Source organism: Cotesia typhae, unplaced genomic scaffold (genome assembly GCF_013202065.1).
Source record: "Cotesia typhae breed Kobodo isofemale line unplaced genomic scaffold, CoteBio_Ctyphae contig_34, whole genome shotgun sequence".
Classification (NCBI taxonomy): domain Eukaryota; kingdom Metazoa; phylum Arthropoda; class Insecta; order Hymenoptera; family Braconidae; genus Cotesia; species Cotesia typhae.
The window spans coordinates 1,229,057-1,251,164 of NW_027423742.1; the positions used below are offsets into that span (position 1 = coordinate 1,229,057).

The 22,108-nt window shown below is 32.1% G+C and overlaps 1 protein-coding gene across 1 annotated transcript in view; it reads left to right on the forward strand.

The window, feature by feature from the left end:
* Positions 1-22,108, forward strand: part of LOC141526507 (uncharacterized) — a 1,028,588-nt gene that overhangs the window by 806,927 nt on the left and 199,553 nt on the right. The window contains exon 8 of the mRNA XM_074241542.1: positions 9,496-9,716. Within this exon, the coding sequence (XP_074097643.1) occupies positions 9,496-9,716 (221 nt within the window). The remainder of the gene's footprint in view (positions 1-9,495; positions 9,717-22,108) is intronic.

Genomic DNA, 22,108 nt, shown 5'->3' on the forward strand with positions numbered 1-22,108 from the left:
AATTATTTTTTATTCGCTCGCTCTAGTGGAACGAGGTGATAAATCTTGATAAATTTAATGCGTGCTAGGCCTAATGTCAGCTCGCTTAAGTTTATTTAATATAATATATAATCTAATGCTAATTTGCTGTTCTAGGGAAAAAATTATTATCTGAGGAGAACTCGACGTGACGTGGTGATTCAGGACTGCCGCCAAAGCAATACCTCACCGAGGAAAAAATTTAAAAAGAAAACGAGAAATCCAGGAGTTACTGCGTCGAGGGATTGTGATTGAAAACCCCAAGGAAACTCTAGGTACTATAAACACGTCTAAATAATTTCTCGGTGAAGCGGCATCATCCAGGCCTTATGTCGGCTGAGGATTATCGCCATTTTGCGTTCGGTCACAATCATGAGTTTAATCATAATTTAAGCAATTAAGATTAAGCTAAAAATTTAATTAATTAATTTTACCAAAATTTAAGTAATTGGTCTAAACAAAATTTAAGTACCCGTTAGTTTAACTAAAATCAAAGTAATTAATTAAACAACATTTGGGAAACTAAAAAGTGTCCGAATAATTAAAAATTAATTTAGTAAAAAAGGTGCGCAGTAGCCTATCGGATCCGGCCCTTGCTTTCCAAAATGTATTGGACCGGGTTCAAGTCCGGCGTACACCAATGAATATTTTCAATATTTAAGTGTATTATTCTGCTGAGCCCAAAAAAGTTAAAAACGAGTTCCAATCTCAAAAGTTCCAAAAAAAAAAAAGAAAAGTTAAAACGAAGTCCAATCTCAAAAGTTCCCCTCTAGTAAGTCGCTCATGACCTTAGTAGTTTATGCGACTTTAAATAAACAAAAAAAAAAATTTAGCAAAATAATTAACAACGAATTAACAAAATGTGTAAGGGAAAATTTCATAATATATTGAGAAAAGTCCGAATAAAATTAAGAATAAATTTAAGAACAAATCTGAAATGAAATGCTAAATATTTAATTAATAATACCAGGAATTATTTCGGGTTATTAATTAAACACGTAGGCAGAGTCTGGATTAATCTTAATAGGAATTATTTCAGTTTGTTAATTCATGATTTTGGTGTCACGTGAAAATTTGATCTCTGGTAATTGAGTTTAAGTAAAATCAGTTAATTCTGTGTGAATTAAAATTATTGAAATAATTTCAGCGAAACATTTTAGTGAAATCATCAGAAGTAAAAATTACTTAAAATCAACATAAATAATTTGGAACAAATTTTGATTGTGTAAAATAAAACAGAAGTAAAATTAGAATCGAAAAAGAATTGTCGAAATAATTGTTAAAATCATTTAGTTAAAAGTAGAAAATAAATCACTTACAAATTTTACTGGAAGAAAAATCGACAAAAGTTTGGGAGAGGGTCAGCCATCTTGTCTCGAGCTAAAACGGTGAGTAAAGGACATACAAGGTCGAGACTAAAATCTCAAGGTGTTGTAAAGTAAAATATAATCCCCAGAATTAAAATAAAATAAATTCGAAGTTTCGTACAACACAAAGGAATTAAAAGAAAGTAATTTAATTGAAATAACATAAACTTAGTTATTCAGAGACAAATAAAAAAAATTTAGTCGAAATTAAATAAAATAAAATCAATTAACAAATTTTCAATTCGGAGATTAAAATTAAATAAAATAAATTAGTGAACTCTTTAAATTAAATAATAATATTTTCACAAGTCTTTGGTAAATAATACTTTTAATATCGTAAATTATCATTATTAATAATTAGAATAATAATACTGCACTCGTAAACAACAATTTAAATAAAGAAAAACGGATTATTTATAACGTTAATTAATAATTTCTCGAGACAATACGCCCGTCGAAGTATCAGGCGAACATGAATGACGAAGAGTAGGTAACTGCCGTCGTTTCCCTCCTCGTCCCTTCTTCCAAGCCCTACTACTCAGCTGTCCTGTACTGGCCATCAGCCGTCTCTCTCCGACTCAGTCCCATTTCCCTACTCTCGACCCTTTTTCCCGATATCTGGGTCATAACTCTGACTAAATAATTTGGACAAGACGAAAACATATTAAATAAGATAATTTATAGAATTCGGCAAAATTGAATTCAAATGAAATCAAATCGATTAAAATGGTTAAGTAAAATTATATTACAAAATTCCGACAAAATAAAATTAACAAAAGTAAAACAAGAGAAAATAAATTTGTAAAATGCTTGGACGTAGCGAATATTTTATCGGCAAATTATTAAGACCTCTGTCGTCAGATTTTAATCTATTCATACAAGATACGAAGACCTCTTGATATTAAATATTTATTGTTATATTGTTAAGAACACGGTAGTAAATTAGTTAAGAATTTTAAAAAGGAAATTAACCTCGTTAGGAATTTGGATTAGGAATGAATGGAAAATTTATTCAAGAGGAAATTTATTAATTGGAATTTAATTTGGATTTAGAAAATTTATTAATCAGATTTAATTTGAAAAATAAATGTAAATAATAATCTTAGATTAATAATTAATAAAGTATGGAAATATTAATTAGTGTATTTGAATGATAATAATTATATTGTGGGTGCATGTGGAAAATTATGAAACTATGAACCTATGGAAAACTATGGAAAATTAGAAAATGGAGGAAAATAATTAGAAACCGCGGTATGGTCGCTCCATAAGAGAGTATCGTCGGGAATAAGAAACTATGGTAGAAACCGCGGTATGGTCGCTCCATAAGAGGGTATCGTCGGGATTGGGAATTACGATAGGAAACCGCTGGCTAAACGGGAATAGGACTTAGAATTAAGTGTTAATTAATTGTAAGGGGACTATTATTGTAAATGGAGTTGGTTAAATAAAATTTCTTGTAAAATGAATTTCTTTGATAATTTTTGTTTCCTTCCTAGCAATCTCTCACGGCCCTGCAAAACTTACTCTATGCTCTGGTCCAGTTTCTGGATACTGTATCTAAAAATCCAATGGTGCCCTAAATAAATTAAGGGGTGACCAAAGAGAACGAGTAGACTTGTCAAAAGAGTCCCTTCCGTTTCAACTCTATCAAATTTTTATTATTCACTTGGGAGGTGCCGCCACCTGGCGGAGCTTCCAACACCAACGAGTTCAAGCCCGGCGGGAAATGCTACAGTGGATAAACACTGTGACAAATTAAAAAAAAATCAATATCATTTTCGAAAAAACTGTTTTTTTTTTTTTGGTATGTCAAAAATAGAGTACTACCTCAACACTTTGTTTATGAGGCGTGCATTTTATCCTGATCATGAGAAGAAGTTGGAGGAGAATTATTTACTTGATAAAAATGAATTGTTTTTTTGATTTTAATTAAATGATATTTTTTTTTGCTATTGCCGGCCAGTTGTTGCCGATTGACTTTTTAAGAAAATTCCTTGTGAATTAATTGGACTCGTTTTGGTGAGTTCTTTAGCATTATTCTACCGGGGAAGATGATTGAGAACCTCCCAGGCGTGAACCGGCGCCGGTTTTCTGTGAGAGGCTGCCATTTTCACCACGTGGTCAGCACGTGGTGAATTTTCGTTGAATGATTTATTATTCAAATTAAATTTAATTTGAATTAAACGTGGGTTGATTTGTTGTTTACAAAAATAACCTCTCAGGGAAATCTCGCAGCAGTTGACATCCCACGTGCATCCTGTGACTCGTGTTAATTTATGGCGCATTTGCGCGAGTAAGAGATTATATTGCGTTTAAGTTGTTATAATTATTATTTTTGTACGAAGATATCGATACGCCTGTTCGCCCAGTACTGCATGTAATCGACCTTGGCGAAGGGCGATGATTATAATTAATTTTTGAATATTGTCATCGCTTAATTCTCTTAATTATTAACTAATAAAGCGTTTGTCGATCTTCCTTGATTAATGAATAAAAATTACTAACGCGAATGTTAAGCCGTAATACAATACTTATTTATATATAATTTGTTATTACTATTATTGTTATAAGAGGTCATTTGCTGTCATTAATATTGCATCAAGACAGTTTTGGCAAACCTCAATTATTATTTATATTATTTTTATATATAATTTATATTCCATATTATTGAATTTATATTGTTATCAAGATTGGTATTTCATTACAAGTATTGTTCTTGCTAAGCGGATTATTATTGTTAATTTGATTCGAAAGAAGATTGTTACTAAGTCAAGAACTCCACAAAGAATTTATTTTGTTAAATATAAATACAATCACACCGGCCCTCGTAGGTTCTCAGTAAATCCTACCTCTTAGGCCTTAAATTGAATTAAATAAATTCTTTAATTCGAAATTCTGTTTCTTATTTTATACTATGAATCTATCTATTTAAATAACTACTATACTAATTTCTTTGTGCTCACTTGCCTATCCGGTCTGATTTTTCCTTTCTTTTCCATTTTCCGATAACAAGGGGGAACTATATCTATAAAAAGGGGGATATTTATTATTTATTTACGCGCGAGACTGCTCGCTTTACGAGATAATCTACATTTAATTCATCTGTTTGACAGCTCACTGTTGTGTAAGAATTTAAATCGCTGATTGATCGCTTGGCGCGGCCCCTGATTATTAATTTTGGTAATTTTTAGATAAAATGATCTGGCGTCCAAATCGTGCACTAACCCAGCCTGAGTGTCATCGGGCCTATTTATTTATTTTCAGAGCGAGCGTACTTTACTCTACCCGGCCGGTATCTCCACCTCCGATTTTAGGACTCACTTACGGGGAAAAGTATTGTTACAATCAATTATACTATTTTTTTTTGCATAATTTTCAAATATTTTGGTGTACTCATAATTTTTTTTTCTTAAATTTATTTTATGAAAAAGAAATCTACTTCCATTTCGGTTGCCAAATGGTTTTTTTTCCGTTTCTTAACATAAAGAATTTTTTTTTTAAATTCAAAATTTCATATATTAAAAAAAAACTTTAGAAAACGGTTGACCTTATAGGCCATCCGTATAACTTTCCGCGAATTCCTTACCTAGGCGCTTAAAATTGCACTTATGATGTTTTTGAGCTCTTTGAGCTTAAAAATACTCTTTTTGTGTTATTTGGTGCCCTTTGAGCTCAAAAAGTTAGTTATTCGATGCTTTCGAGTTCTTCAATCTCCAAATTCTGATAGAAGTTTCATAAAACACTTTTTTTGGTGACCCAACTTTATTTTCCCGGACAAAATCTCCCCACGACAAAATCTTCCCGCGACGGAATCTTCTCACGACAAATCTTATTGACGATGACATGATTTTCTGCAGAAACACGTTGATGGTTAGTAATGTAGAATTTAAAACAAAACCTTGTTAAGTGATGCCATCTGTATTGAGATATATAGGTAACAGATTAAAAAAGACACGGAGCTATATTTAAATGAATTTCTGTACAATGAATATATTTGCAATGTATAGATAACGGCCGCTTATTTATCAAGGTAAAATTTTCTAGGTCATAATTTCTCAGTAATGAATCATCAGTTAATTATTGATCAACATCAATTTTTGCTGAAATAAATCCTTTAGTAATATCTTAAACAATGATAGGTTCTCGGTAATTTGTTTATTCTAGCATTGACTAGATTTATTCTAGGGGGGTTTGGAGAAGGGGGAAGGGGAAAGCCCCCGATGTAAAAAGTAATTAATTATTAGAAACATTTAATATTTAATAAAATTATTAACACCACACGATAACAAGCTTATGTGTTGGTCGATAACGGTCGCTTATTAGTTCTACGATGTAACGCTGCCGTTTGCTTCGTTATGGCACTGTAAGTGAATCACGTAAGTACTGTTAGTGTCGATAAAAATGTTCGCGATTTTAATGACTAGTTAATTAATTGCTATTGTAACTAATGGTGTCTCGGTCGTCGCTATGCTGCCAGCGAACGCGATAATTTTATTATTCTTTTGCCTACTTTTGTCACGTTCACACCTTTATTTTGTAACTTATTAATTAATTTGTTTATTGAGTATAATAAACTGTGTTATCTAGTAATGATTAGTAGTATTTGATTTTTCTCCATATTACGTACTAATGATCGGTAGTTTTAACGTCCTTTAACTAATTGGTACGCGTAAATTGACTTGTTGCTGCTCGAGATAATGGAGTTTTTGTGTAGATTCAAGAAGTCATCCATCTTGTGCAGCTCATCGCGTCCATAGTCTACCGTATATTTTTCACATAAATTTACTCAATGAGGAAGTCTTGAGTCTGTCGATGCCTTGTTGAATATCGTCCATCATCATCCAACAATCACCGATCTACAGCCACGTAGAAAATATTTTCACGAGTTATAAGTATTAGTTTATACACAAGTACCTGTTAGAAGTCAGGTGATTTACTGGTTTTATTTTGAACGCGAATACAGAATATCTTTGAGCTGCATATTCAGTATTTTGTACTAGACAACTCTTCAGCTCTTTTTTGTAAGTTATGTCGAGCGGAGCAATACACGGTAAAAGTACGGATTTGTGTCGAAGCGAGTCTCTTTTCAACGTTGTTTTTACCATCCACGAGGTACCCTGGACCATAAACCTAATCAGCTATTTGTAGTTTTGAAAGCTGTCGACCGGGTCAGTCGTAGATTTGAAAGCTACAAGCTTCTGGATTAACTGTTTAAGACTTTCGGGTTGTCGGTTATACCCTGTGAGTAACAAACGTGTCTTTTTAGCCAAGATTGCGTTTAAATTCATTTAGTTTATTTTTCGTATTTAATTTTCGCTCAATTGTTTATCTTAAATAAATTACAAATTTCATTTTCTGATACTGCATTATGAGCTCATCAGTGTCCGCTGATTCGTTTGATGCATTATTCCCATTCGAAAGCATTATAACTCTGTTAATTCTGAATTTTGTGTTGGTCTCTTATCGAATAAGCGCATATTTAAATCATGTTGAAAGGGCACAACACGATCACGCGCATTCGGGTAAGCCTATTTTTGAGTAAACAACCATTCAAATCATGTTAAAAGGGCGCAACATGACTACGCTCGTTTGTGTTGATGTAATTACTGATAAAGAGATACATGGTGAGTGTTTGACGTCTCGTGGTAGGTTATCCAGGGTTGGGGTCCAAGAGCAATGCACCGGTGAGGGTTGAGGGCGAAACCCTCCACTTATCAAAATAATTTAATTAAATTGATCGTGATTAGCTAAATTTTGGTTCTCTGACGAAACTGTTAAATTTCGTCTGTTCCAGCTGTATTTTCTCAATTGTCGAGTCGAATTGTACATATACGATGGAATATATACGTGTGTGTGTAGAGTAGAATCATGCATGTATTGTGCTTAATACAATTACATATATATCTGTTGAGAGAGAGCGTTGGCGTACGAAATCAGATGACTATATCTATATATTAGCTCTAGCTTAGACTAGAAAATTCTCGAACAATTTTCTTACCGGAATTCGTTTAAATTCGGGAGTCATCATAGTCTTCAAGTTGCGGCGTAGGCGCAGAACGGTATCGCGCAGATCGGGGCCGTATAGGAAAAACCGAGTTGGCTCGTGCGGTGGCCAGGACCTCTAGTTGCTCTGAGGCCCTTGAATCAGTAGTAATTTTACGCAATCGCTCTTGCATATTACGTAGCATACAATGCAATTCATAAGTTCTCATAAGTCATATCATTTTAGTTCAGTTCACTTAATATCATTCAATTCATCTTCATAAGCTCAGCTGAATCCAGTTATTCACTGATCAACGCAATTTTGTAGAAAATTGCGCGACAAGTCGAGCAGACGCCATACATCCGAGCTCTCTCTCACATTTTTTGGGCATTGACGGCCCGTGGTTGATCACGCTGCCTTGGCTTTGATCGTTTCTCTCACACACACATAAAAATTAATCCGAATCTCAACGAATCGTTAATATTCGCCTATAATTGGCAACACACAGTGATTATCCAACGAGAATAGTTCAATATTATCATAGTTACGGTCCTGCCCTGACTAAACAACAGTAGTTACGGTCCCGCCCTGACTAAATAACAATTACACATTCATACACGATTTTTCTTGTACTTTTCTTCGAGGAGGGTTTTTTATCTGGCTTCACCAGATTTTTCCTCCTCTGGGACAATAAATTTCTTCCTGTTGTCCCAAACATCGAGTGTAATTTATTTAAAATTCCTATCTATCCAAAATATTAATCAAATTAAATTTCTAAAACGTGAAGCACCAAATTTCGGCGCTTTGACGAGCTTTCGACAAAACACAATTATATATTATTCATAGTATAAAGGACAATAACAATTTACCACTATTGTATATTCTTACGCTGCGCCGAACTAAAGCAATTTATAGTTAGTGTTTGACTGTTTGAAAAAATGTGTAAGTTTAACGTATGATTCAATAATATATAAGATTTATAGAAAAAGATTTTATCGGGGAGATTTTGTCTGAGAAGATTTAGCGGTGGAAACCTATTCTTAAAATTTTTAAACTGGAATTAGTTTTGAATGAATGAACCGATTTTCAGACAGTTCACAACATTTCAACAAAGTTTTTTGAATTCTATGATTTACCACTAAACAGGAACTGATCATAACAAAAATTTTGGAGAAATTCGAAAAATTTACTTTTTCCTTATTTTTTCAACAACGATAACTCACGAACACATCAACTGATTTCGACCTTTTTGGGGACGATCGAAGTGGTTTTTTGAACTGTTATGGTTATATCATAACATCAAAAACAATCAGAAAAGAAATGTCGGAGATACGTTAAAAAAACACTTGTTCCCAAATTTTTTGTCTACAAAATCTCTCAAACTAATCAACTGATTTTCACGTTTTTGGCGGCAATCGACATAGTTTTCTAGGCTCTAAGAATTATTTCTCAAAATAAAAAACAATTTAGAAAGAAATATCAAAGTTATGTAAAATAAAACTCTTCTTAAATTTTTCGCTCACGATATCTCAAGAATGAATCAAACGATTTGGATTACGTTGACGGCGATCGATGCAGTTTTTTGAGCTCAAGTGGTGATAAGTTTTTGGAATTGATTAATTCAGTAGATAAACAGTGATTTTTTTGCCCTCCGGACGAAAAGTGGTAACTTTTGTACCGCTGTGCTAAACAAAGTTGCCGCTTTTCGCCTTCTTTGGACAAAAAAATGGTATGAAGCCCTTGGAAACTAAAACAGAAAACCTCAGATCAAATGATTGTCGACCTCGGCTTCGACTCGGCCAACAATTACAGGTGATCTGAGGCTTTTCTTGTTTTCATTTCTAAGAAGTGTAATATACTGATAAACTAACAATCATTTGAAGCTTTCATTTTCGAGATTACTCAAAGTCCACCGGCTCAAATCACCTCAAAGAGTATAAAATATATAAGGGCAAAGAAACTCTTTCAATTGCCGCTAATTCTGTTCAAATCGGTCAAGCTGTTCGAAAGATTTAAGAATTTTAGACACACACACACACACACACACACACAATGTAATTTTATGATTGAAATAATTTATAGAATATTTCTTCTGTGACTGGTCATTATATCTAACTGTTACAGTCTCTCCAATGCTTTCAATACCACATCAACTAGTCGGTGCGCCACTTGGTTATTTAGTTATTCTTGAATGCTACACAGAAGCTCATCCTACTTCACTTAACTACTGGACTAGAGGTGACGAAGGGAGAATGATTCACGAAAGTCGAAAGTATAAAATAACATCATCTGCAGACAAACCTATCTATAGAACTCATATGACACTCACTATTTTTGACCTTGAGGTAATTAATATTTTTACGTTTACGTACAACAAAGTACAAATAATTTATGTGTGTCTATCCTTTTGATTCAGCTTATAATAAATAGATATGAATGATAATACTAATTTTCTAACAAATGTATTCCACTCGGTGTATACTTACTATCATAGGACTCAGCACTTTTTACACCATTTATTCGAATGTAGCACCATTTACATAAAATTTGTATCTTTTTTACTTTGATTCAATAAAAATGAAGAATTTTAACAAAATTTTCACGTCAGTTTTTTATTGACGCATCGTATTAAGCTTTAAAATAAGTAAAAAAGATGAAATAGCCTCTTGTAACGGAGTACACGGGGCCTTTTTTATCCGTAGAAGGTCTCCAATCCGTGCTAGTTAGTTATCGACCGATTCCCTACACAGGGCGCTGTGTTCTAAAGTACTCGCGCTAGTAGTTGTAAGCTAGTAAGTGAGTCCCCGAGGTGGAAGCGCCGGCGCCGAGAGAGAACGAGTGGGAAAGACAGAGTGAAGAAAGAAACGCACTGACAAATTTTGGACAAGCTATTATGACCGAAAAGTCTAACGAAACACTTCGTGAAAGTTTTTCTACTCAGGTAATTATTTTTATTTTGCTCGATCAAAGTGGAATGAAGCGATAAAACTTTACTAATTTAATGCTTGCTAGGCCATTATGTCAGCTTGCTTGGATTAATCTTGTATTGTAATAAATTCTAATGCAGATTTGCAGTTACAGGTGAAAATAATTGCCAAGAAGTACATGATCGGACGCGGTGACCGGTGTTTTTGCCGCAAAGCTGAATATCTCACCGAGGAAAGAATTTGTACGAGTACCAAGACGAGGAGTTTCAGCTCGTTGAGGGATTGCGAATGAAATTACTAAAAACTCCAGGTACAAATATTATGTCTCAATATAATTTAGACATATTATTTCTCAGTGGTGCGGCACCAGCCAGGCCCTTAAGTCAGTTGAATTTCATTGCCATTTTACGTTCGGTTACAATCAAGAGTTTTATCAAAATTTAAGTATTAATTTATCAAAATTAAAGAATTCATTTATCAAAAATTTAAGAATAAATTTAAAAATACATTAAGAATCTTTTCACAAAATGTGTAAGAATAACTTTAGTAAAACATTGAAAAAAGTCCGGAATAAAAGTCAAGTTAAAATTAAGAACAAATTCAAGAACGAGTCACAATTGAATTGCTAAATATTTCATTAATAATACCAGGAATTATTTCGGATTATTAATTAAACACGTAGGCAAAGTCTGGATTAATTTTACTAGGAAGTCTCTCAGTTTATTAATCTCTAATTTTGGCGTCACGTGAAAATTTAATCCGAACAAAAACAGTTTCACTGTAAAAAATTGCGCCAAGTCCAGGTTCATAAAACTCATCTCAATAACATCTGCACTTTGCAAAAAAAATAAGACTCGTTACAATAATTTTTATTTTATACAAAAAAAAGTTAAATACAAAAAAGTACCAAGAAAACGTCATAATGTTGAAAAAATTGAAAAAAATTTGTTGAAAATTTAAAAATTAAGAAAAAAATTTTTTATCATACTTGGCGCGCGTCATTGAGTACCCCAAATTTTTTTAGAATACATGAACATCCTTTTAATGTTTCAACATTTATAAGTAAGTCAACCTATAAAATGCATAAATGTAATTAATGAAATATTATTTTATGATACGTTTAACAAAAGTTAGGTAAAATCAACATGGCATTCGTATTTTATTTGAAATTTTCAAATTCTCCGCACATCGTTTATGATTTCAATAAAACGCCCTCTACTGTTCGGTTATGCAATTTGCTTACAAGTGAATACGCCTGCATACGTTGACTCCGTAGTGGAATCACTGCGAAAATTGAGTTCACTAAAAAATAAAACAAATGGCTGACTAAATTGAGAAAATGCGGTGTGATTGCCGATCAAAATGTGTTAATTACAATTAAACGAAGCACGATCAAGTTTCTTCATGAAAGCTTAATGACGGAACTGAAAAAAATTGAATTAAAAAATTTTGTGTTATTTCAGATATCTTCACCAGACTACCATATTGACAGTTATTTTCACTAAAAATCTGAAAAAAATTTTCGAAACGGATTTTTTCACTGAAACTGATATTAATCCAGTAAGCAGTGTTTTTAATTCGTTGAGTATACTTCACTGATGTGAATCTATAAACATAACAATGTATGAAATCATATATTATATAATTAGAGCTGATAAGATATAATATATATATAATTATACATATTTACATTACATAAATTCAAGCGAAATCGTTTTTTCTCGGGTTGAAATTCGTCCGAAAAAATTTGGGCGACTCAATGACGCGCGCCAAGTACGATAAAAAAATTTTTTCTTAATTTTTAAATTTTCAACACATTTTTTTCAATTTTTTCAACATTATGACGGTTTCTTGGTACTTTTTTGTATTTAACTTTTTTTTTGTATAGAATGAAAATTATTGTAACGAGTCTTATTTTTTTTGCAAAGTGCAGATGTTATTGAGATGAGTTGTATGAACGTGGACTTGGCGCAATTATTAACAGTGAAACTGTTTTTGTTCGGATTTCATATCTTTTTGTTAAGTGTAATTTTTTGCTCACCTCTTAATACATTCTTAATTTTAAAATTGAACTTTTCCCGCGCAAAATTAGAAATATGTAAATAAACTAATTAATGCAGGTAAAGCTATTATCATATAAAAGGTTATTTGTTTGTTAATTTTGAAAATCAAATCCTAATAAAAAAATTAAAATTCTGTTTCTCTCATAGTAGCTAGTAGCATTAAAAAACTTAACGTGACTGACCCGTGTAAACTCTTCGGTTTCAATCAATCACACTAACCAGTTCACGAATATCCTGATACTTCCAATTTTCGATTAATAATTTTTCATTAGTGAATTTAAATTAAGTTTGTATTGTAAAGTTTAGAATCAGTGAAATTAATAAGTTGCAAATCAGGTACCATAAATCATACTGTATCATATTTTTGTTAAGATTTCCAACCATAAGAATTCTTGTAAATTTGTATGTGTTTATAATTTTTCTTCGCATTTGTAATTTTAAACATTCAATATAATCACAATTAAAATATACACAAATTCTCATTCATTCAATCACAAAAATCCAGTATTTAACACGATCCCGGTCTATAGGCTGAAAAGCTTGGGTCGAAAATAATTTAATTTATTTAGTCCAAATTTGGACGTAACATATATATATATATATATATATATATATATATATATATATATATATATATATATATATATATATATATATATATTGTGACGTGGGAATTTTCTCCATCGATATTTAATAATAGAGATTATTTTTTTTTACGTATTAATTAGTCTATAAAGTTGGCTTATGCTGTTGGACTTCTGAGATTCGACGCGCCTATGTCGCCCCAAGTGGTTTCCGGTCAGAAGGCGAAGCTCGAGGTAATTAAAAATTAAGCCGAACCGTGCCAAATTATCAAAATGAGTATGGATGGATGCGTCCGAAATAAATTTACTATGTAATTAAGAGTGTGTGAGCGAGAGAGAGAGCGAATGACAAAAGCGACCGGGCGAACCCGCAGTTCAGTTCGCAATCAACGACCGAGGAGACATCTGGACGCGACAACGATCAACGAGGGAAACCCGAAACCGGAATGGAATCAGAATTGACCAATGACAGGACGTTGAATCAACGGGAGCACGCCAGGGCTCCACCTGAACGCCGAATGGAACCCTAATTTGGGAATCGACCAACCATCGATTCTGGAAATTTATCCAACGACTGATGATTGGACGCGCAGCTTGGTAGCTGCGCTAGCGAAAAATCACATGTTGCTGGAAAACGGAAAAGCCAAAGAAATTGAGAGCCGGACACCGAAACGACTGTGGAACATTGTTAATTTTGTTATCACGATCCAAAAGTACAATTGAATCGAGTATTATTATTAATTTTGGAATTCTGATCCGGATACCGAAAAAGCCACTGTCGAACCGCTGTCAATTCGTTGGCACGATCCGAAATAAGATTAAACGATTAAGTAATTTTTTTTGTACAAAATTCAGCCGCTCCTTGGTGAATTGATTGAATTGACGATTTTGTTAATTGTGTGAGTTGATCGAGTCGAAGCTAAAAATTCTCTCGGGAATTATTGTAATTGTCAACCGACAAAAGTCGAGAATTCGACACACGTTTTGGTCATTTCAACAACGGAAATTCCGGGAGGCCATCGCCGAGATCCTCTGCCGCCGTCAGCAACGCCGTGACCTTCTGCCTGGATTCACACCTTCACCGAGAAGTCGATTGGACTGGGGTAAGTGCGGTCGCAGTTATTATACACCTGGGTGACTTCACCGCGGTCCACGATTAAGTAGAGAGTTATGATTGGTAATTAATTAATTATTTTTTTATTGTTATCGAAAAATCAGATAATTACGAATTTTGTAATTAAGTCAAAAGGTAGAATTTTACTGAAATTCAGCAATTGCATTGTTGAATTCCGGCTTCGGTGTGACGTCAGCCAGGTATTCGGTGCCAAAAATATTTAATCCGTTGTAAGGAATGTTGTGTACAGTGTCAATTGAATTGACCAAATCTTGAGATTGCATGTTGGATAAAATTGGCTCCAAGCAAGGGCCATCTGGGAGCGAAACTAGGAACCATATCTCGCGCTTTGTCCCGCGTATTGCCCGGCGGGTAACAATAGTTATCGACAGTTCACTTACCCGCCGCAAATGATAAATGATCGATCGATTGTGACACCAATAATCAATATCCGACAAATCGATGCTATTGATAAATTAAAAATTCGGTTGTTACGAAGAGCAGTGGCGATAATTCGATATTTTTTTTTTTAAAAACTCGAAATTTGTTGCTAGGAAAGAAATACGAACCGTATAATTTTTTGTTTGTTGTTAAGTTTATTGAAAATGTAAAAATTTGTTATTACGAAAGGAAGGCTACGACAATTACATTTTTTTTGGAAACTCAAATTTATTTGCTACGAAGAAAGTGACGATAATTAATTATATTGATGAAGTCGAAATTTTTGTTGTTAGGAAAATAAACGCGAACTAGAACATTTTTGTTTCTTTCTCTTTGTTAATTTTTTTTTGAATTGGTTAATACGCAGCGGCGACATTTAATTTGTTTTGTTGAGAAATTCGAAATTTGTTGTTACGATACGATAAGCGAAACGATTATTTTTTTTGTTTTTTTTGTTGTTAGTTTTTTTATTTGTTGTTGGCGATAATAAAGCGAATGCAATTAATTCCCTTAATTCGAAATTTTGTTTGTTAAACGAATCAAGAATAACTCATTATTTGTAATTTCGATCATATTCAGATTCTTTTTTTAATTGAACAGTACCTGAGCATTACTTGTTTCTTTGAGCTGTCTCTATTTTTCTATTCTCTGGTGGCAAAAATATTCCGCATCGATTTCTACACTCGCTGTACAAAATTTAGGATCTCTTCGACGTTGACCTGCCGCCCGACGACGATCAATTGCTGAATTCGAACCGCGGAACGTAAAGTTCCTTGCGCCCAACAAGCTACGAACCAGGTAAGCCAACATTTAGGTGGAACTCCCCGGCGCTATCGACGCCAGCACCGTGAAGAAAAACCCATCATAATATATATATATACAGGGTGTCTCTGAAGTGGCGGGAGTAATTGTTGGGGTCGATAGAGAAAAAAATACTGAATCGAAAGTTCCTGAGCCAAAAATTTTTTTGGGCCATAGAATTTGAGTTATGAATTAAAAACGATAGCCAATCAGAAGCGCGCTATTCGAGAAATGAAAATGAGCGGGGAAGTAGAGGAGACGCGAGAGTGAGATGCTGCAATAGCAGCTTACTCGCTCACACAAAGCCGAGCATGAGAGGGGATTGTGACGCTATGAGCCGAGTACGTAAGTGTGAATGAGTGGATGTATGAGGTCGCAAGCGGACGGCTTAATGTATGAGTGTGTGTCCGTGTATCGCAGCATTATTGGAGGCGTTGTAACGCTGAATTAAAGCTAACCGGGTACTCTAAGACAGAGGAAAAAATTTTAATTTTTATTTTTATTCGAAAAAATTTAATAAAAAAAAATAAAAAGGCCCAAGATTTAACCAGACCCACAGAAACGGAGAGTAAATTTTTAATTCTCATTTATTTTGCTGGGGATTATTTTCAAATACAAAAAAAAAAAAAAGGCTAAGATTCAACTGGAATCCAAAAAGAGATGGATGAAAAAATTTTATTTTTATTTTTAATCAGCAAAATTATTTTTCTTTAAAAAAGAGCCCAATCTCGACTGGAGCAAGAAAAAATGATTGAAAAATTTTATTATTAATTTTCAATCAACAAAATTATTATAAAAAATAAATGGGCCCAAGTCTCAACCGGACCCAAACAAACGGATAAAAATTTTTATTACTTACTTAATTTGGTGGAAATTATTTTTAAAAACGAAGAAAATTCCCAAGACTCGATCGGACCCAAAAAAATAATTAAAAGAATTTTTTCCTTATTTTCAATCACCAAAATCATGTTTCTTCAAAAAAGGCCCAATCTCAACCGGACTAGAAGAAACTGATTGAAAAATTTTATTTTTTATTATTAATCGAGAAAATTATTTTGAAAAAAAAATAGGGCCCAGAATCAACCGGACAAACAATGGACTTGAGTTCAATTTTTTCTTAATTTATAATTTGACATTCTACCTGTTAATTCACTGATAGATAATTCTATTAAAAATATCAAAATTATTCGGACTTGAGTTCAATTTTTTTTTAATTTATCATTTGACATTTCGCTTGTTGATTAAGTGATTAATAATTTTAATAATAATATCAAAATTATCAGGACTCGAGAGCGATTTTTTTAGTATATTTTTTTACATTTTACCTGTCAATTAACTGATAAATAATTTCAATTAAAATATCAAAATTATTCGGACTTGAGTTCAATTTTTTTTTTTAATTTATTAGTTGACATTTTACCTGTTAATTAACTGATAAATAATTTTAATAAAAATATCAAAATTATCAGGACTCGAGAGCGATTTTTTTTCAATTCCTTATTTGACATTTTACCTGTCAATTAATTAAAAAATAATTTTAATTAAAATATCAAAATTATTGGGACTTGAGTTCAATGTTTGTTTTAATTTATTTTTTGACATTTTACCTGACGATTAATTGAAAAATTATTTTACAGAATAATTCCCAGCAAAATAAATGAGAAATGAAAGTTTTCCATCCGTTTGGTTGGGTCCGGTTGAGTCTTGGGCAATTCCTTCTGTTTTCAAAAATTATTCCGAGCATAAGAAATAAGTAATAAAAATTTTCTATCTGTTCGTTTTGGTCCGGTTGAGTCTGGGGCCTATTTTCTTTTTTGAAATAATTTTGTCAATTAATAATTGATAATAAATTTTTTCAATCAGTTTTTTATCGTCTTGTCAAGATTAGGCTGATTTTTGTTCAATAAATTTTTGTTTGTTATTGAAAAGAGAAAATAAATTTTTTTGCATTCTTCTATTCTTGGCTCTGGTCGAGTCTTGGGCATTTTTTCGTTTTTAAAAATAATTCCTAGCAAAATGAATGGGAAATAAAAGTTTTCGATCCGTTTGTTTGGGTCCGATTGAGTCTGGGGCCTATTAATTTTTTTTTAAGAATAATGTTGTTAATTAATAATTGATAATAAAATTTTTCAATCAGTTATTCGAAGTCTGTTTGAGATTGGGCCTTTCTTTTCAAGGAAAATTAATCTTGGTGATCAAGTAATAAAAATTTCTATCCGTTTATTTGGGTCCTGCTGCGTCTTGGGTCTATTTTTTTTTTTTCTTAATAATTTAGTTAATTAATATTTAGAAATAAAATTTTTCGATTTATCTTTTTTCGGGTCCGGTCGAGTCTTGGGCAATTTTTTTTGTTTCGAAAAATAATTCCCAACAAAAAAAACAGGAATAAAAGTTTTCTTTCCGTTTGTTTGGGTCCAGTTAAGTCTGGGGCCTATTTTCTTTTTTTAAAAAATTTTGTTGATTAAAAATTCATTATAAAACTTTTCAATTATTTTTTCTTGCTCCAGTCGAGATCAGGCCCTTTTTCAAAGGAAAATAATTTTGCTGATTAAAAATAGAAAAACAAAGATTTTCAATTTATTTTATTTCGGGTCTGGTCGAGTCTAGGCATTTTTATCGTTTTCAAAAATAATTTCCTGCAAAATAAATAAGTAATAAAAATTATTTATCCGTTTGTTTGGGTCCAGTTGAGTCTAGGGCCTCATTTGTTTTTTTAATTAGTTTTGATGATCAACAATAAAAAAATAAAATTTTTGGATCATTTTTTCTGGGTCCAGCAAATTTCCAGCAAATTAAGTAAGTAATAAAAATTTTCTATCCGTTTGTTTAAGTCCGGTTAAGTCTGTGGCTTATTTTCTTTTTTTAAATAATATTTGATTAATAATAAAAAATAAAATTTTTTAATTAGTTTCTCTTAGTCTGTTTGAGATTGGGCCTTGTTTCGAAAAGAAATTAATTTGGCTGATTGAAAATGAAAACAAAATTTTTCAATTTATTTTTTTTTTTGGGTCCGGTCGGGTCTTGGGCGATTTTCTTCGTTTTTTAAAATAATTCCCATCAAAATAAATAAGTAATTAAAACTATCTATCTGTTTGTTTGGGTCCGGTTGAGTCTGCGGACTATTTTTTTTTAAATAATTTTGTTGATTGAAAATTAATAATAAAATTTTTTAATCATTTTTTTGCTCCAGTCGAGATTGGGCCCTTTTTTTAAAAGAAACAATTTTGCTGATTGAAAATAAGGAAAAAATTTTTGTACTGTTATTTTTTTGGATCCGATCGAGTCTTGGGCATTTTTTTCGTTTTTAAAGATAATTTCCAGCAAATTAAGTAAGTAATAAAAATTTTTATCCGTTTGTTTGGGTCCGGTTGAGACTTGGGCCCATTTATTTTTTTATAATAATTTTGTTGATTGAAAATTAATAATAAAATTTTTCAATCATTTTTTCTTGCTCCAGTCGAGATTGGGCTCTTTTTAAAGAAAAATAATTTTGCTGATTAAAAATAAAAATAAAATTTTTTCATCCATCTCTTTTTGGATTCCAGTTGAATCTTAGCCTTTTTTTTTTTTTTGTATTTGAAAATAATCCCCAGCAAAATAAATGAGAATTAAAAATTTACTCTCCGTTTCTGTGGGTCTGGTTAAATCTTGGGCCTTTTTTTTTTTTTATTAAATTTTTTTCGAATAAAAATAAAAATTAAAATTTTTTCCTCTGTCTTAGAGTACCCGGTTAGCTTTAATTCAGCGTTACAACGCCTCCAATAATGCTGCGATACACGGACACACACTCATACATTAAGCCGTCCGCTTGCGACCTCATACATCCACTCATTCACACTTACGTACTCGGCTCATAGCGTCACAATCCCCTCTCATGCTCGGCTTTGTGTGAGCGAGTAAGCTGCTATTGCAGCATCTCACTCTCGCGTCTCCTCTACTTCCCCGCTCATTTTCATTTCTCGAATAGCGCGCTTCTGATTGGCTATCGTTTTTAATTCATAACTCAAATTCTATGGCCCAAAAAAATTTTTGGCTCAGGAACTTTCGATTCAGTATTTTTTTCTCTATCGACCCCAACAATTACTCCCGCCACTTCAGAGACACCCTGTATATATATTAGGGTGGGTCAAAAAAATCAACTATTTTTTTTTTACAATTAATACGGAAAAATGGGTTACTAGGCACCTTAAAAAAATTCTCACCAAATATGAACTCTTAATTTTAATAGGAAGATCCTCCGCGTCGCAGTTTTTCATTTTTTTCTCAGTCCAATAGAAAAAAATTCATTCCTCATCATTAATTGGTCGTACAGAAAAAATTTTTTTAAGAATTTTGTAGGAAATTGAATGCTCTACAAAAAAGGTATCTTATGTTTTTTTTCGTAAACCTCACCATTTCACTAATATTGAAGATTTAAGATTGATTATTTTAAGTCAAATGTCACTTTTGATTATGAATTTTATTACTCGACAAGAAATGGCTGTTATTGAATGGGCAATAGAAATTTTTGTAGCAAATTAACTGCTCTATAAAAATGGCGATTAAATTAATCCTTCAAAAGATATTCATCATCAAACTTTCATGTATATCGATTTTAAGAGTTTTTGATTAAATAATCGAAAAATTTCAATTTAATCTATCAGTGTTGAGAAAATTTACATGAAAAAAATTTTTTTTCATCAACTGAGAAACTTCAAAATGTTTTTCAAGCTTTTTTTTTATGTGTAAGTATTTTTATCTACATTTAAAAAAATAAATTGTACATTATTTATCGCTTAGTTAATCATTTATCAATAAAAAAGCAAAGTTTTCATTATAAATATATTATGATTTCAGTTTTAGAGAAAAAAATGTCCAATTAGTTATAAGAAAGTATTTTATTTCAATTTTCAACTGAGCTATTTATTTTCAAACAATTTTTGTTGCAAGTAGGGTAGTTTTTTCGATGCTCTTTCACAACTTGCAATAAAAATTGAAATTGCTCTTCGTCTTTCGTTAAGCATTGGTTATATTCACTTACTAATGCGACACCTCGCTCTGCCACATCATTAACAACTTTCAATTGTGCGAAAAATTCTTTATTTTCATTATAACTCTCATCAGTAGACCATAAATCAATATTTTTGTCAAGAAAATCATACGGCAGATCAAAGATCTCAAAAAGTTTTAATGACTTCTTAGAAACAAAGTCACTTATATTTTTGCAGAATTAAATGTAAATTTTTTCTATCAATAATAAATCTTCTTGCTTTAGAATCTGTACCTTCGCGAGTCTTAACAGCTTCGACAATATTCTTCTTTATGTTTAATGGAACGGTATCATCAAAAAGTGATAAAATAGCAAGTTCATCACTTAAGTACCATAAATGTGAAGTCATTTTTTCACATGTAGCCAAGGAAATTAAAGAATTAATTTTACTGTACTCAATTAAATTTTTCATAAACTCTAAGTCGTGATTAGCAGCAGAAGTCGCAGAAGTTGATGAAAACCAAGCTTTTACATACACCATAACTATGAAAATACAAAATTGTCGAAGACCATCCAATTCTTTCTTAGAAAGGTCAAATTCATCTCTAAAAATAAACATTTTTAGGCAATAAATTGCCTTTGCCATCCATCTTGCATGATGAACTGCACCAGGACGCTTGAAGAAAACTTGCTCTCGTGGCATTTCTCCCAGAAAAATTAATGACATTTCCAATATTTCTTTATAGTCATCTCGGGGTTGCGATAACTACCAAAAGTAATCAATTATTCGTAAAAAATCAAAAATTATCCTCTACACTTAAAATTGTATTTAAATAATACCTGTAAGTATCGCTTAATAAATGAAGATAGATTATTTTTTTCATTCGTAATAATATTAGCAACAATATTATCTTCAACACCAGATTTATACTTCGTTTTATCGAATGTATCCCAAAATTTTTTGAATCTGCCAAATATTGGAACATTTGGTCCGGATGATACTGGCCAATAGACTTCGAATGCACTCCTTAAAATGATCTCATAAATATGATGGCGACATGGTAACCAAATTAATTCTTTTCCTAAGGCCTTTTCAATTTCTTTACATGTACCATGATGGATTCCTGTATAGTAAAATTAGATAATTACACTTTAAGTTCTGTATTTAATAAAAATTGTAACGCATATTTAAAATCTATAAATAAATAAAGAATTATAACTAATGGGCACGTGTCGAAAATTTAATTAATGTATGAAAACAATTCAACTAGAACGATGAAAATATAATTTTCTTTTAAATATTTTATCATTGATTAGTTACCCGTATTAACCGCAGTCGTGTCAAAACACATCGCCTTGATGTAACTAATATACCCCATTGATTTAACGTTGACAAGATGGTTGCTGTTTGATTTTCTGCCGATCCACTATTCATTTTTGGAACTCCAAGTAACTGCTCAGTACCAAAAGCAGTCAAAATAATCGGTAATCGATCCACAAATTTCGATTCAGAAATGTCATTCAGTATTTCCCCATCCCAATGCACGACATATTTATCATGAGCTTTGAAGTTATCTTTTAGTCCTATAGCAATGTCTTTTCGTAAGAGCATGCGAGTTCGTTGAATTGTTCGATAACTAAGAGTTGTTTCTTCTACATTAACACCAACACTTGATAGAACTGGAGCAATAATGAACATCGCATTTCTACTACTAACATTAGCTCTGTCGAGCGCTGAGATAAACTCTGGAGTTAGAATATTTATTTTTGCTCGTGTTGTCGGTATTTGAGGCACATACTCTAAATCTGAACCGAAATTTGTAGCTTGACTTAATGTA